General features: G+C 26.5%; 4 protein-coding genes across 4 annotated transcripts in view; 3 read left to right on the top strand and 1 right to left on the bottom strand.

Annotated features, from left to right (window-relative positions):
• The window catches only part of spri (Src homology 2 domain-containing protein sprint), a 153131-nt gene that overhangs the window by 127291 nt on the left and 11173 nt on the right, over positions 1-14667 (bottom strand). The window lies entirely within an intron of this gene.
• Positions 26-3731, top strand: LOC118449626 (uncharacterized). Its single transcript, XM_085660677.1, has 12 exons — positions 26-191; positions 283-361; positions 491-579; positions 747-858; positions 998-1042; positions 1793-1825; positions 1904-2001; positions 2222-2303; positions 2610-2701; positions 3067-3178; positions 3268-3335; positions 3657-3731. Exons 1-12 carry the CDS (start codon positions 99-101, stop codon positions 3672-3674), a joined length of 921 nt encoding a protein of 306 aa, XP_085516803.1. The 5' UTR covers positions 26-98; the 3' UTR covers positions 3675-3731.
• On the top strand, positions 6499-8172 carry LOC118449602 (uncharacterized). Its single transcript, XM_035884382.2, has 5 exons — positions 6499-6659; positions 7291-7393; positions 7503-7591; positions 7699-7816; positions 7906-8172. Exons 1-5 carry the CDS (start codon positions 6618-6620, stop codon positions 7983-7985), a joined length of 432 nt encoding a protein of 143 aa, XP_035740275.1. The 5' UTR covers positions 6499-6617; the 3' UTR covers positions 7986-8172.
• Obp12 (odorant binding protein 12) lies at positions 12671-13977 on the top strand. The gene is made up of 5 exons (XM_035884381.2): positions 12671-12824; positions 13026-13116; positions 13188-13285; positions 13456-13570; positions 13768-13977. The coding sequence occupies exons 1-5, from the start codon at positions 12783-12785 to the stop codon at positions 13857-13859; spliced, it is 438 nt and encodes a 145-aa protein (XP_035740274.1). The 5' UTR covers positions 12671-12782; the 3' UTR covers positions 13860-13977.

Genomic DNA, 14667 nt, shown 5'->3' with positions numbered 1-14667 from the left:
TTATAAAAGACTCGAGGAGACGTAGTTCATTATTTTCTAAAGAGTTCGATTCCGTGTATCCCTCTCTGAATCTCGTTATATCGTAAATTAGCAGAAAAATGTCGAATAAAGAAAGATATACATATATACAGTCTATTATTTTCCCTTTCCTTTTCGGATGTCTTTTCGGACTTTTTGGATCGGTCGACGGTGTAAGTGTTCATCTATTGTACTACGTTCAGTTTAAAATCGATACGCGATTTTATTAATAATTTTTAATAATATTGTATCATATTACTGTAGGCCATGACCATCGAGCAAATGCAAAAAACCGCAACAGGAATTCGTAATACTTGTATAACGAAGACTGGTGTAAAAGCAGGTGAAACATTAGAATGGTCTATTTGCAAAAAGTCATAAATTAATCATTAGTTTGTACCACTTCGAGTAGGTATATATCTTTAAGTCCATATTGTGAAAGCTATTGACGATTCGTATCTGTTAAATGTAGAGCTTGTGGACGGAATGAAGACTGGCCAATATCCGGAAGATCACGATCTACAGTGCTATACGCAATGCGTTATGAAAACAATTCGTACGGTAAAGTGTTTATAATAATTCTTTGAACATGATGGTGAAATGATGTTAAAAAATATAACATATATATATATATAACATATATATATAATATAATATATAGATAGTCAAACATCCTCGACGATCTCTTCGTTTGAATTAATAAAGACAATTTTTTATACTGTTTCAAGTTTAAAAATCAAAAAGTGGACGTGGATATGGTGATCAAGCAAGTCGAAATGATGATGCCGATTGAATGGCAAGATCAAATGAAAGCTGCGGCAAGAAAGTGTGGAGCGTTGGGTAAGTGTAAAATAACAAACATACATACAAGAAAAAATATAAAAACATGCTTATTGAGATTAATCTCAAAAATCTTTATCGAAATAGATTAATTAAAATTTTCGAAAAATTTTCAATTTTGTTATTACGTTTCGCGCAGAACCCTCTGACGACATATGCGTTACGGCCTTCAACTACGTCAAGTGTAATTACAATGAAAATTCTGACAATTTCTTCTTCCCTTAATCGATTTTCGAAAACCGAAGAAACATCGTCGAATGCATCGTTGAACGGAGGAAGAAACTCGTTTGATCGATCGTGCGAAGATTTAACCAAATTATTAACTTAATTTTGATTAACTTAAGCAAATAAAATAAAAAAAAAAAAATGAAAGAGAAGATCGATTATGGTGCGATCTTCTCTTCGAGAGAAGTACAAGTTTTTGTAACAAATAATAAAATACATTATAAAATTTCATACAAATACATATTTTCGTCCAACGTTCATTAAATTCTTACAGTGCAAAATGACTTAACTTAAATAATTAAATGATTGAAAATTTTATTTTAGGCTATCATAAATCGATTGTTATTGTAAATTAATTACTTTGTTTTATTCTGTTAAATTAGATCTCATGAATTCGAAATAAAAGATCTTATATATTTCCATTTGGTATAATTTCGCAAATGCTCCGTAATAATGTCAAATTATATACGAAGTTATGATTATATAACAATCGGAAGATAAAAACGCTTAATGTCGAAGTTTCGAAAATTAACATAGAAAAGTCTGACAGGTATATGTACACACAAACATATCCATGTCGGACTGACACCGAACGTGATTAAATTGTAGGTTAATGAAACAATATAAGTTATTAAATTTGTACCTGCCATATTCGAGAGAAACGAAAATTGTCCGTTCTCCCTCTGATTCGATGTGAGCGTTATAAAAGTGGTTGGACGTTTCGAAAGACAAGTCGTTGCTGGTACGTTGTTCCATTTTTCGTATCGTCAAAATAATCAAGAAACAAGAAATAAGTATTAAGAATCTGTATAACGAAAAGAAAATATTGGAACAAGCTATTCGTTGGAAAAAATGAGGGCTACGATTCTTTTAATCTCGTTGTTCGTCGTCCTGGCGAATTTTTATAATGTGGAAAGTGTGAGTTTTTTATTTAAACAATAATTCAATTTTCATTTTACTCCCTTTTACATATTACTTTTCGTATTGAATTTAGTCAAAAAATCGTAACATTTGTATTTTTTAAGTCACATTTCTAATTACTTTGAATTTCTTTTCTCTTTTTTTTCTTTTTTTTATTTCTTATTTTTTTTTTATTTTTATTTTTTATTCTATTTCTTTTTTTTTTTATTTTAATTAGAAAAAAATGGATATGGATCAAATAAGAAACGTAGTAAAATCTGCGAGAAAAACTTGCGCAAGTCAAATCGGTGCTTCGAAAGGTACGTATTCTTATCTTTTATTTTAAATAATAATCATTCTAAATGCTAAAAACTATGCGAGAAGTATTCGAATACGTGGATAATTAGATGATGCATTTAACTCCGATCACTTGTTATAATGTTACTAAATAATGCGAATAAATTTATTTATTGTCGTAACTAATTATTAACATACATAAAAGATTCAAAGTTCTATCGACGGTATGAGCTCTTACATTTTCATTTTTGAAAAAAACCGAGCAATTATTGATAATTATCAGTTTATTAATAGAAGTAGATATATCAATCTAAGAAAGATCTTTGCAGAATTATTGGATAATGCAGCACAAAAAGGTGAATTTCCACCCGATCCAAAGCTTCAATGTTACCTTAAGTGCATAATGGTATTATCCAAAGCTGTAAGTAATATTTTTTTTTTCATTTAAATTGAATATTTTCGAACAATTAATTTATTTCGTAATTACTTTCATTGTTGGACAATGTAAAAAATAATTATTAGGAATGTAACAGTTATTATGGCATAATTAGAAATATACACTTTCCTTGCTTATTATATGAAAGAAAAAAAAATTTAGTTTTTCAAGATTACTTATACAAGTAGGTTAATTATTCTTACGTAATTCGTCTAAAGATATGATGTCGATTGCATAATTAAAATGTATAATAATGCATATTTAAACTTGAAATCGAGTATTCCTGCTATCAATAACAAAAGATCAATCTGAAAAATATGTAATGGAATTGAAGAATTATAAAATTTTAGATGAAAAACGATCAATTACGGCCAGAAGTAATGAAAACACAAGCCGAATTGATGTTAATCGACGAAATAAGCGAACGGATCAAAGAAACGATCGACAAATGTTACCCGAGTAGTAAGAAAGATTTTTATTCTTTCTAATGACTGATAATTATACAATTCTTTTTACGATTCATTTATCAAATCTTTTTATCAATTTTACAGTAACCAGCAGCGATGCTTGCGAAGCCTCATGGCAATTCGCCAAGTGTTATTATGAAACGGATAGTTCGGTAAATTTTTTTACGTTATTTCACGTTAATAACTTTCATTTTTTATACATCTCCTCACATACTCGAATTGTATCGTCATTGTAATATTATAATCGAAATTATTATTACTGAAAGTTATTCCGAATATCGCACGATCGATTTGTTTTGCTTTGAACAAACAAGAGCAAAAGTTAATTCAATTGATATGCAGTAAACGAGTGACCTCAAATGAAACGTGATTTATTAAATCCATATTATCTCATTTTTCTATCTATAAATTATAAGGTTAAACAATTAACTCGAAGTAATGAATAATTTATCGTTTTTCTTTTCTAATTATAGATTTATTTTATCCCATGAAGAAAATATCCTCAACGTATTCACGAACAAATTCAAGACTTATCTCGCAGAGATGGCAAAGAACACGGTTTAAGAGAACTTCAGATGCGATTTGTAAAAATTCAAGAACTAAACGAAATTGTAGAAGAGTTTAGATTTTAGTTTTTATTATTATTGTCACCAGTCATATTCTATAAAAAAAACTGGAATACTATGTACCTTTAAATTTGTTTTATCTCGTCCTGAAGACGCAAAAACGATAAATCACCATTCATATAATAATTCTTCAAATAAATTATGCGGTATGTTCTTGTTCGTGATATTCTTATCAAAAATTAAATCTTTGTAAAATTGTTAAACATATGAAATATAAATATATGAAATAATCGATGAAAATTATTTAAATTATGCGTCTAGTTATTTATAAATCTTTATCATCATGCAAGGAAAGTATTACTTCTTACTTATAACTTATGCATTTATATCTTTCTGTAATAAAAATACATAGCTTGAAAAAATGTATTATTCCTAAGTGTCATGATAATACTGTATTAAATCAATTGGAAAAGAAGGTGCTAATGTGACATATCTATGAACAATAAAACTCATTCCCGTATCATTAAATTTTATAATTAAATTTTATCGTAACGAAGTTGTTGGAACTATATTTGTTTAGAGCAAGAAAAATATAAATGTGATATATATATATATATTTATATATATATATATCACATTTATATATATATATATATATATATATATATATATTTATATATATATATATCACATTTATATATATATATATATATATATATATATATATATATTTATATATATATATATCACATTTATATATATATATATATATATATATATATATATATATATTTATATATATATATATATATATAAATATATATATATATATATATATATAAATATATATATATATATATATATATATATATATATATAAATATATATATATATAAATATATATATATATATATATATATATATATATATATATATATATCACATTTATATATATATATATATATATATTTATATATATATATATCACATTTATATATATATATATATATATATATATTTATATATATATATATATCACATTTATATATATATATATATTTATATATATATATATTTATATATATATATATCACATTTATATATATATATATTTATATATATATATATCACATTTATATATATATATATTTATATATATATATATCACATTTATATATATATATATATCACATTTATATATATATATCACATTTATATATATATATATATATATATATATCACATTTATATATATATATCACATTTATATATATATATATATATCACATTTATATATATATATCACATTTATATATATATATATATATATATATATCACATTTATATATATATATATATATATCACATTTATATATATATATCACATTTATATATATATATATATATATATATCACATTTATATATATATATATCACATTTATATATATATATATATATCACATTTATATATATATATATATATATATATATATTTATATATATATATATATATCACATTTATATATATATATATATATATATATATCACATTTATATATATATATATATATATATATATATATATATTTATATATATATATATATATATATGTATCACGTTTATATATATATATATATATATATATATATATATCACATTTATATATATATATATATATCACATTTATATATATATATATATATCACATTTACATATATATATATATATATCACATATATATATATATATATATATATATATATCACATTTATATATATATATATATATATCACATTTATATATATATATATATATATATCACATTTATATATATATATATATATCACATTTATATATATATATATATATATATATATCACATTTATATATATATATATATCACATTTATATATATATATATATCACATTTATATATATATATATATATATCACATTTATATATATATATATATATATATGTGAATCACGTAATTAATAACATTGTTTGTATTATTTATTCCTTTCTTTACATAGTCGTTCAAGAAAAATAAAGAACTAAGAGCCAAACTAGTATTTACTATTCTTTGTCTAGATATTTGTTCTCTACTAATTTGATTTTGTGTTGTATTATTTGCATTTTATTTTTTATGATAATTTAAAAAATCAGATATGTTCTAAATAAAGCATCCTTTTTATATTTATAAATCAATGGTAATATTTTAACACATTTCATGTCGGTTATATAATATTAAAGTATATATTTTTAAGCATTTTTGAAAATCGAAATATAACAATTTTCACCGGCGATTATGCAAATTTCGTAGATAACAAATCCATAAAGTAAACAATATTGTGTGCGCCCGTGTGTGTATGTGTATGTATGCATGCATCTGATATTATAATAAATCGCTCAAACATTATATATTATGCAATATCGACTTTCATATATATGACATCATTTTCATTTGCATATAATATTGTAATTCTCTTTTAAAATACTGAAAAAGAAAAAGAAAAAGAAAATATATACATATTTATATGAAAAGATCTCGTTTATCGTGCATCTCTTTAATTCTGAATGAAGTTTTTGATCACTTATATAAATGAACATTATCGTTTCTTATATAAGCCAAGCAAGTCAATTAAATTATTCTGTTTTCTTGTTTACCCAGTCCAGATATCTTGGAACCCCTACATTAACACACCAGACGTGTAAAGCAGTTGTATATAAATATCGTCAGAGACCTACAGTCGGTAGTATTTCAACGATTGCCGATAGACTCGGTATACAGTATATCCATAGTGTATTTATCGTACGATTATTGATTTTTCATACCAAACAATCGAAAATTTCAAGAAGAATAAAATGAAATCATTCATCGTACTCAGTTTCATCTCCGTTCTTGCTGTAGGTAACATTTTCAATGTCCTTATTGTAATATCTTTATCTTTATCTCTCTCTCTCTCTCTCTTTCTCTCTCTCTCTCTCTCTCTCTCTCTCTCTCTCTCTCTCTCTCTCTCTTTCTTTCTTTCTAATCTGCATACTTAAATTATCCTATTCGGACTTGCCAATCGTGTGAAAATATCTTACCAACTTACACTGTTTCATATCTTTAACGATACCAAGAAACAATTCCGATGAATTTCACTTGAAATAAATGAAAGAAGCTATAAAATTTATTTTACGTTTAACTCTTTGAGTGCTATGGGCGCACATATGCGTCCAGCGAAAGCTATCGATATAGACTATAGACGTAAATACGCGCTCGGCTATCAATATTGACTATGGATGCAAATACGCGCCTGACAAAAGTAATCAGTGTATTATGGTCAAATGTATATGTTCGACAATTGTTTCTATTGCGCGAAAAAGTATTCAGTCCCCGGCGATCTTCAACGCCAACCGCGCGCCATCCGTACGGACTACATAGGCCACGAGTATTCAGCACTCAAAGGATTTAACAAAAAAAGAAAAACAAAAAAGAAGAGAAAAAGATTACGTAGTAACTTTCTTTAATATTTTTAAATTTACCTCTCAGGTTGTGACTTTGGCGGAACCCGACTATGGATTCAATAAATATCTTAATGCATTGCCGTCGAATGTACAAGAAAAATGTTTGAAGGAATCCAATCTCGAAGCTGGTAAATAAAATAATAATTTTAATATTTATTTCGAATATCATGTGAAAAATTTATATCTACTCATTTTATTGAATTTCAATTAATTCCATTTTGAATGAATTTTTATTAGAGAAGAATAAGTTGCTTACCGATGAAACATCTGTAGATCCCGAAAAAATGAGCTGCTTTATCGCTTGTAGCCTTAAGGAAAACGGTGCAGTAAGTTCATGAAATATAAATTCTCACCGATAAACACAATTTTGTATATAACTAATCGTTAAAGTATTCTTGTAAAATAAATAATTTTCTTTTCTTTTCTTTTTTAGTTGGTGAACGGAGAACTTAAATTCGATGTATTAACAGAAATAATCCAGAAATTGTTCCCCAAAAAAGAAGAAAAAGGTGCTGAGAGGTTGGAGATCACACAAAATTGCCTTTCAGAAGGTAAATTAATGAGAAAAAACACAAATAATTTCAATAATCATATGTTATCCACTCAATCATCGATCTCTGTATTTTCGAAAATTTTGTAGGAACTGGTTCGAATGATTGTGAGAAGATAGGTCGCCTTATCAAGTGCATTCAAATCAAGTTAAAAGAAAAAGGTCTTTAAAAGATAAGAACATTGAAAGATTCCATTTTAGCTTTGACATCGACAAAAACTATACTTCTTTCCAGCATGCCATGTTTTTTTCCTCATAATATGCTTGTATTAATGTTTTTATCTTTTTTATAATTCTCAATGATATACTAACCATTCCTCGCTAATTATATACAATACATTTCAATTGAAATAAAAAGTCGTCAAACCTTTTTTTTATTCCCATCTGTCGAGTCAAATACAAAGCGATATTATCTCAATAGAGAAAGAGAGGGAGAGAAAGAGAGAGATGATCGTCGAAAGTCCGATAAGAGCATATGAATAAACAAAGAGACCATAATGTCTTCTGAATTATTAAGGTACATTCAGATGATACGCGAGCTTTATCGAAACATAAGAAGGATATAGTTTAACGCGCACCTGGTATAATGCAGTATAAATGTGTAGTTGTGTGGCAAAGATACGAGATATGCCTTCGTATGCGTTCACATTAAACGACAGAGATGAGGAAGACACTATAGCGTAAGCGACTCACGTATAAGACGATGTAATGTCGCATATAGTGGAAACTTCCAACCTGCTATACAATAAAGTTACAAACTGTTGTGCGACTGTATCCTAAGCGCGTAGGAGAGAAAACTTTACTTTTGCAAATGGCCAGCTTTGCGGTATGATTATATTTTTGATCTTTCCAAATGGCTTTGTTCAAAACAGAGAAAAAGAAAGAAGAGAAAAAGAAAGAAAAAAAGAAAAAGAGAAAGAGAGAGAAAGAGAGAGAAAGTGCGCGAGAACAAAGAATAGATAGCCAAATTAATCTAATGAAACTTTCAATATATAACATATCATATATGTATATACAATAAGTAATTATTCGTACATTGATCAATTTGAAATAAGACTTCGTGAAATTGTAGTTTATTAACTAATTTTTTCATAAACAACAATATATATTATATTTCCATTAATCTCTAGAGCGGATATAATCCATAAAAAAAATTAGTTTGTATAATTTACAAAATTAATAGGAAAAAAAAAAAAAAAAGAAAATTGGCAGAAATATGAAAGCAATAAATATTTGTAATTCATATTTCGAGCTATTTATAAGAGAGTTTATAATATTATTGCTTTTTATTTACGATTGATCTCGTCAGTCTGTTTCGAGACGTTATTAACATCAGCAGAAAAACTTCGTATTATAAAAATTTTGTATTATAAAAAATTATTATTGTAAAATGGGGCGGAAACTACAATAGAAGAAAGAAAAATTATTTTTAATTTACATAACCAATATAAAAGTTTATCAGAAACTTCGTGGATTATAAATAGACTTCGATCTATGATACAAAGTATAATTAATAAATACGTATTAAGAAAGAGTCTACAAAATAATTCGAGAAGTAAATATCCGCGGAAAATCAATCATTATATTGGACGAGTTGTTATTAGAATGATGAAGTAAAATCTTAAAATAAGTACTATAAAAATAGTTGAACATCTTAAATATAAGATGAATATTGATGTATTTGTTAGCACTATGCGTAACTTTATACGAATATCACAGTCCAGAGGCCCGTAAAGAATAAAAAATATTTTGTAAGTAAAGCGAATAGAAAAAAAAAAGATTGCAATTCGCAAATAATAATATTACCACACCAGTGGATTACTGGAATAGATTGATTTTTACAGACGAGAATAAATTTAATATTTTCAGTTCTGATGGACACGGTACTATTTAAAAGAAAAAAAATAAAGAACTAAATCTAGAAAACTTATGACATATAGTGAAACGCGGTGAAAGCTCTGTACTAATTTGGGGCTGTACGAGTGCTACTATTTTTGGTATATTAAAATTTATTAATGGACTAATGAATCACAGGGTTTGCTTTGACATTTTAAAATGCACTCTTATGTCTAGTGCAAAAAAAATTGGCATAAATTGTATAATTTTATTTTTATGCAAGACAATACATACTGCATATCCAAAGCATACTGCGTATAATATGAAAATGAGCATATTACATAACACACTAGCATATATAAAAACTCCCCAATCTCTAGATTTCCAATCCAACAGAACACTTATGAGATTACTTGAAATGTAAAATTAAAAAATACAAAATTTCTTATAAAAAAATCTAAAAAAGTGTTCTCATAGAGAAATGAAATAAGATCCCATCCAGCGTTACTTCGAATTTAGTTAATTCGTTCCTTAGAAGAGTTGCTGCAATTTTAAAATCAAAAGAAAATCTTATGAAGTATTAATTACCCACTTACATTCATTTTTTATCGTCAGATTAGTTTGTTACATTTTTTTGATGAATTCTTAAAAATTCACCAATTATACGAATACTTATTGCTTTCATATTTCTACCAACTTCTGTTTTTTATTTCTAATTTTGTAAATTATACAAGCAACTAATTTTTTTTAACTATATCCACTCTAGAGATTTGTGAAAATAAGTGCCAATTCATTGTTTATAAAAATTTAGTTAACAAATTACAATTTTATGAAGTCTCTCTCACTACATGTATACATATGTGTATATGTATGTATATATATATGTATGTATGTATGTATGCGTATATATATATATATATATACAGAAAGAGAGAGAGAGAGAGAGAGAGAGCGATGTGTATATATACAGGAAGTCCAAAAAAAAATATTCAATATTTATACAGAACAGAACATATTATATTGAGTAAAAAAGTCTTGATAAATATAGGTCGTAAAATCAACCATTTCTGAGATATAAACATTTTTATATGTTAATATTATGATCGACTTACTGGTTTCTATCGTCGTGTGCGATGTTTTACTTAGTACTTATAAACCGCATTCTGAATGTACTCATTCAATTTCCAAAATTACATCGGCAATTAGTCAGTTGTTAGCAACTTAATGTCTTTGAAAAAGTTTTCTAATCGAAGAGTTCCATCTCATGCGCTGTTTCAAAATCTTCACCAATGTCTTTGTGAATCAAAATTACTTCAATCAAAGGGGGCTATACAAGTGGACATGGTAGGCCACTTGTATAGACCCCTTGATCGATTTCAATCCTCCGAATTTTTTTTTATAAGAATATTTGAAAAGCAAAGTGTATTTTTTGTCAATAAATAACTTAGAAAAATTTCGAAACGGAATCTAAAATGCTTGTGAAATCATCCGACAAAGATGTCGGAAATTTTCTAGAGGTTCGCGACTCTGTGAGAAGATACCAAGCGTGTATAGAAATAGAAGAAGGATATATAAAACACCTTCTGTAAATCCAGTAATAAGTCAATTATAATAGTAACATATAAAAGTGTTTATATCTTAGAAATGGTTGTTCTTTCGACCCATGTTTATTACGATTTTTTTACTCAGTATAATTGTGTTTTATGCATTGTATAAATATAGAATGTTTTTTTTTGAATATCCTGTACATGTGTGTTCATATACGCGCGCGCATACACACACACAACAACAAATAAATAAATAAATACACACATACATATTTAACAAAATACAGGTACATATACAAAGTGTATAATAGGTTCTTTCTTTCTAATCCATATTTTCGAACATAAAACATAACATTCATAGAATAATAAAATGCGGAAAAATGGTTCTACGAAAAAGAACGATAGCATCTTTATTATCAGATATTACGTTCCACTCCAGCTCCCCCATACATACCACTACTATTACTGTCATCATTATAATTATCGTCATTATAATAGAATAATTATAACTATTATTACCATATTGGCATAATTAACATTATTATATATTATAATTCTACTGTTGCGTGTGTCTGTTATGGTTGTTGTCGTCGTTGATATTGTTATTGTATTATAATTGGTGCTATATAATTTGAATTGACTCAAGGTCCATTTCAACTCATCGACGACCACGCCCTTTTTCTCTTCAAATTTTCATTTCTATAGACTTTTGTTAAAATCCTTGAGATATAGCCTAACTACCAAGATCACAATGTCAAAATTATTGGATTACTCATTAAATAATGTCTGAATTTATAATAAAAAGTAATGAAAATTCAATAAAGTATATTATTTTTTGCTAAAAATTTCGACATTACTCACATATCGGCCAAGTCAAATATAATAAGTCAACACACACAGAAATTACAAATACTCATATTTAATTTTACAACAAAATTCATAAAAATTTCGTTACTTAAAGGAATTGATCTATCTAACCATAATATTGCGATTATTAATTCTATATTCATATCGACGTCATCTAACGACCATCAAAATAGAAAAAATCAAAAAATATGAACATAAGATGCAATTATTTGCAAGATAAGATGCGAGTATTTAAAGTATCGATTTGTAAATTTTAGACATTTAATTTCCTTACTTAAATGCTGATGGTTAAATTACATAGCACGCGAAAAGTTCTTATTTGAAAAATTTTTAAAACATTGAAAGGGCAACTTAAAATTATTTTAATAAAAATTATAATAAATTATTAAAATTGTCAATATTGAAGTTCTTCGTTAACGTAACAAAAAAAAAATAGTTCGGCAACGAATGATATTTTTTTATTTTATTCGTTAAATACACCAGAATTTTCAAAGAAGAAACAATTATATTACGTAAATATAATGTATCTATTATTCTAACATCCGAGAAACTTCCTACATATTATACATCAGATAATTACTACTTCGCACCGTTGCTTCCGCAGAAGGATATAAATTCATTGTTCAGAGATTGACAAGCGCAGTCAGTAAAAGGATTTTATCTATCAACGTTAGTTTGATTTCATTTGTAAAGAAAAAAATCTATCAGAAATTGAAGATGCAGGGACTCAAGATAATAACTTCCATCTTATTACTCGTTGTAAGTGACAAATTTTTTTAATACAATTTTACTTAAAAATTCAACGATAGAGAAATGCTTTTACCTGTATGATCCAGATTAATACGTAAGTATCAATTTTATAATTGGCATATTTCTCATCAATGGAACATTATTTTTTCAAATAAACTGTTACAAAAACAAATTCCCATTAATAAATAATCATAAATGATTTTATATCAGGTTATTTGCACAGCTGAAGATTCGGAAGAAATTATAAAGGAGCTTGAAAAAATCCAAAAGGATTGTGAGGATGAACTAGGAATAAGTACAGGTAAGACGAATATACTTATTATACTGTTTGAAAAATAGTCATACAAATATCCTATTTTGTTTAATTTGCAGATGAAATAAAAAATTTTCATCATAAGCTTTGCAATGGCGATGAAATAGATAGGAATTTTGGCTGTTATATGTCTTGCTTTTACAAAAAAGTTGGCGCAGTACGTTTATTACTATAACTCAATTTTCTGAAAAATACTGTAACTCCATAATACTAAAAAATAAAACTATACCTAATACTTCCAATTTACATGATGAGTAATGATCGAGAATTAGCATGAAAATTTTTCTTCAATATTCATTCGTAAAATACTTTCGCATGTTCTTTCAGATAAAAGATAATGAATTCCAAATAGACGATCTGAAATCAGCGATATTACCCTTCATAAAAAATGAAGAATCAAAGCAGGAACTAGGAGACAAACTGGACATTTGCAAGAACGAAAGTAAGCTAATGGTTTTTATAAATATGATTTTAATTATTCCATAAGAAAATTTAACTATTCCATTTTTTTTGTATAAATATCTTTATGACTCGATAATTGGCCTTATTATTCGTATATATATATATATATATATATATATATATATATATATATTCTTTCTTAATTAGATATTTATTAACTCATCTCATTTATTACAGTCTCTGATATAACGGACGAATGCGACAAGACAATTGCATTTTCAAAATGTCTAGCAGCCGAGTCGAAAATCTGCAAGAATATGGAAGAATAAAAGATAATTATCAATTATTTTGCCCATCTATAAGTACACAAGTCATAAAAGGAAAATGATGTAAAGCGTACAAATTGTAATATAATCCAAAAGTAACAAAATAAAGTAGCAACAACTATTTCGATGTTCTTCGATCATTCTCCGAACGAATTTGCTCGTCGTTACGTTTTATATCGATTATCAAGAAAAAGAAAAGGAAAAAGAAAAGAAAATAATAATAATAAATTAATCAAGAAAGGTATTACTCCATTCTTTCAAAGCGCTCATTTATCTCTCATTTTCATCGTCGGTTATCGAAACAACAGTGGGACTTGGCTGTATCAACAGGAACAACTTTCCGATTTCATTTACGTTATAATAGCTTACTTGTCTCGCATTGATGGTTTCTGAAATCAGTTTATCTTCCAGTGAGTCGTACCCGTTCAGACCTCGGTTCGCCTCGCTCCAAGTGACGGATAACTTTGTTACTATAATTCAATCGAGTTGTCTGCCTCTATAAAGGCTTCCAACCATATATGCCACGTTGCGAGCATACCCGACATATCGAGCTATCCACCTTTAGAAATACCAAGATCGCGTGTAAAAAAAGAAATGGAAGACCTTAGATTCCATTGTATTCTTATTTCAGCTATTCGATTGAACTTCAATAGTAATAGAAAAAGTACATGGTCGCTATATATTTTTAAATATTTTTAAGTCAGTATTTTTAAACATTTTCTATCACTTCAACATTTTATCTCAATTGCAATATTTTAAATAAATAGTTAGTATTTATAATATAAATGATCAGTACTACACTAATTAATAC

The sequence above is a fragment of the Vespa mandarinia genome, chromosome 12 (genome assembly GCF_050613455.1).
Source record: "Vespa mandarinia isolate Hongniang chromosome 12, ASM5061345v1, whole genome shotgun sequence".
In the NCBI taxonomy this organism is placed as follows: domain Eukaryota; kingdom Metazoa; phylum Arthropoda; class Insecta; order Hymenoptera; family Vespidae; genus Vespa; species Vespa mandarinia.
Note: the sequence above shows the minus strand (reverse complement) of the source record. Positions and strands in the feature narration are given on the sequence as shown.

Excerpts from the sequence above, each read along its gene's own strand:
- LOC118449626 (XM_085660677.1), top strand. The coding sequence starts at position 99 with ATGTCGAATAAAGAAAGATATACATATATACAGTCTATTATTTTCCCT. Across the intron at positions 580-746 it reads TTATGAAAACAATTCGTACG|TTTAAAAATCAAAAAGTGGA; the intron begins GTAAAGTGTTTA and ends TACTGTTTCAAG. Across the intron at positions 2,304-2,609 it reads TCAAATCGGTGCTTCGAAAG|AATTATTGGATAATGCAGCA; the intron begins GTACGTATTCTT and ends AGATCTTTGCAG.
- LOC118449602 (XM_035884382.2), top strand. The coding sequence starts at position 6,618 with ATGAAATCATTCATCGTACTCAGTTTCATCTCCGTTCTTGCT. Across the intron at positions 6,660-7,290 it reads GTTTCATCTCCGTTCTTGCT|GTTGTGACTTTGGCGGAACC; the intron begins GTAGGTAACATT and ends TTTACCTCTCAG. Across the intron at positions 7,394-7,502 it reads GGAATCCAATCTCGAAGCTG|AGAAGAATAAGTTGCTTACC; the intron begins GTAAATAAAATA and ends AATTTTTATTAG.
- Obp12 (XM_035884381.2), top strand. The coding sequence starts at position 12,783 with ATGCAGGGACTCAAGATAATAACTTCCATCTTATTACTCGTT. Across the intron at positions 12,825-13,025 it reads CTTCCATCTTATTACTCGTT|GTTATTTGCACAGCTGAAGA; the intron begins GTAAGTGACAAA and ends ATTTTATATCAG. Across the intron at positions 13,117-13,187 it reads TGAACTAGGAATAAGTACAG|ATGAAATAAAAAATTTTCAT; the intron begins GTAAGACGAATA and ends TTTAATTTGCAG.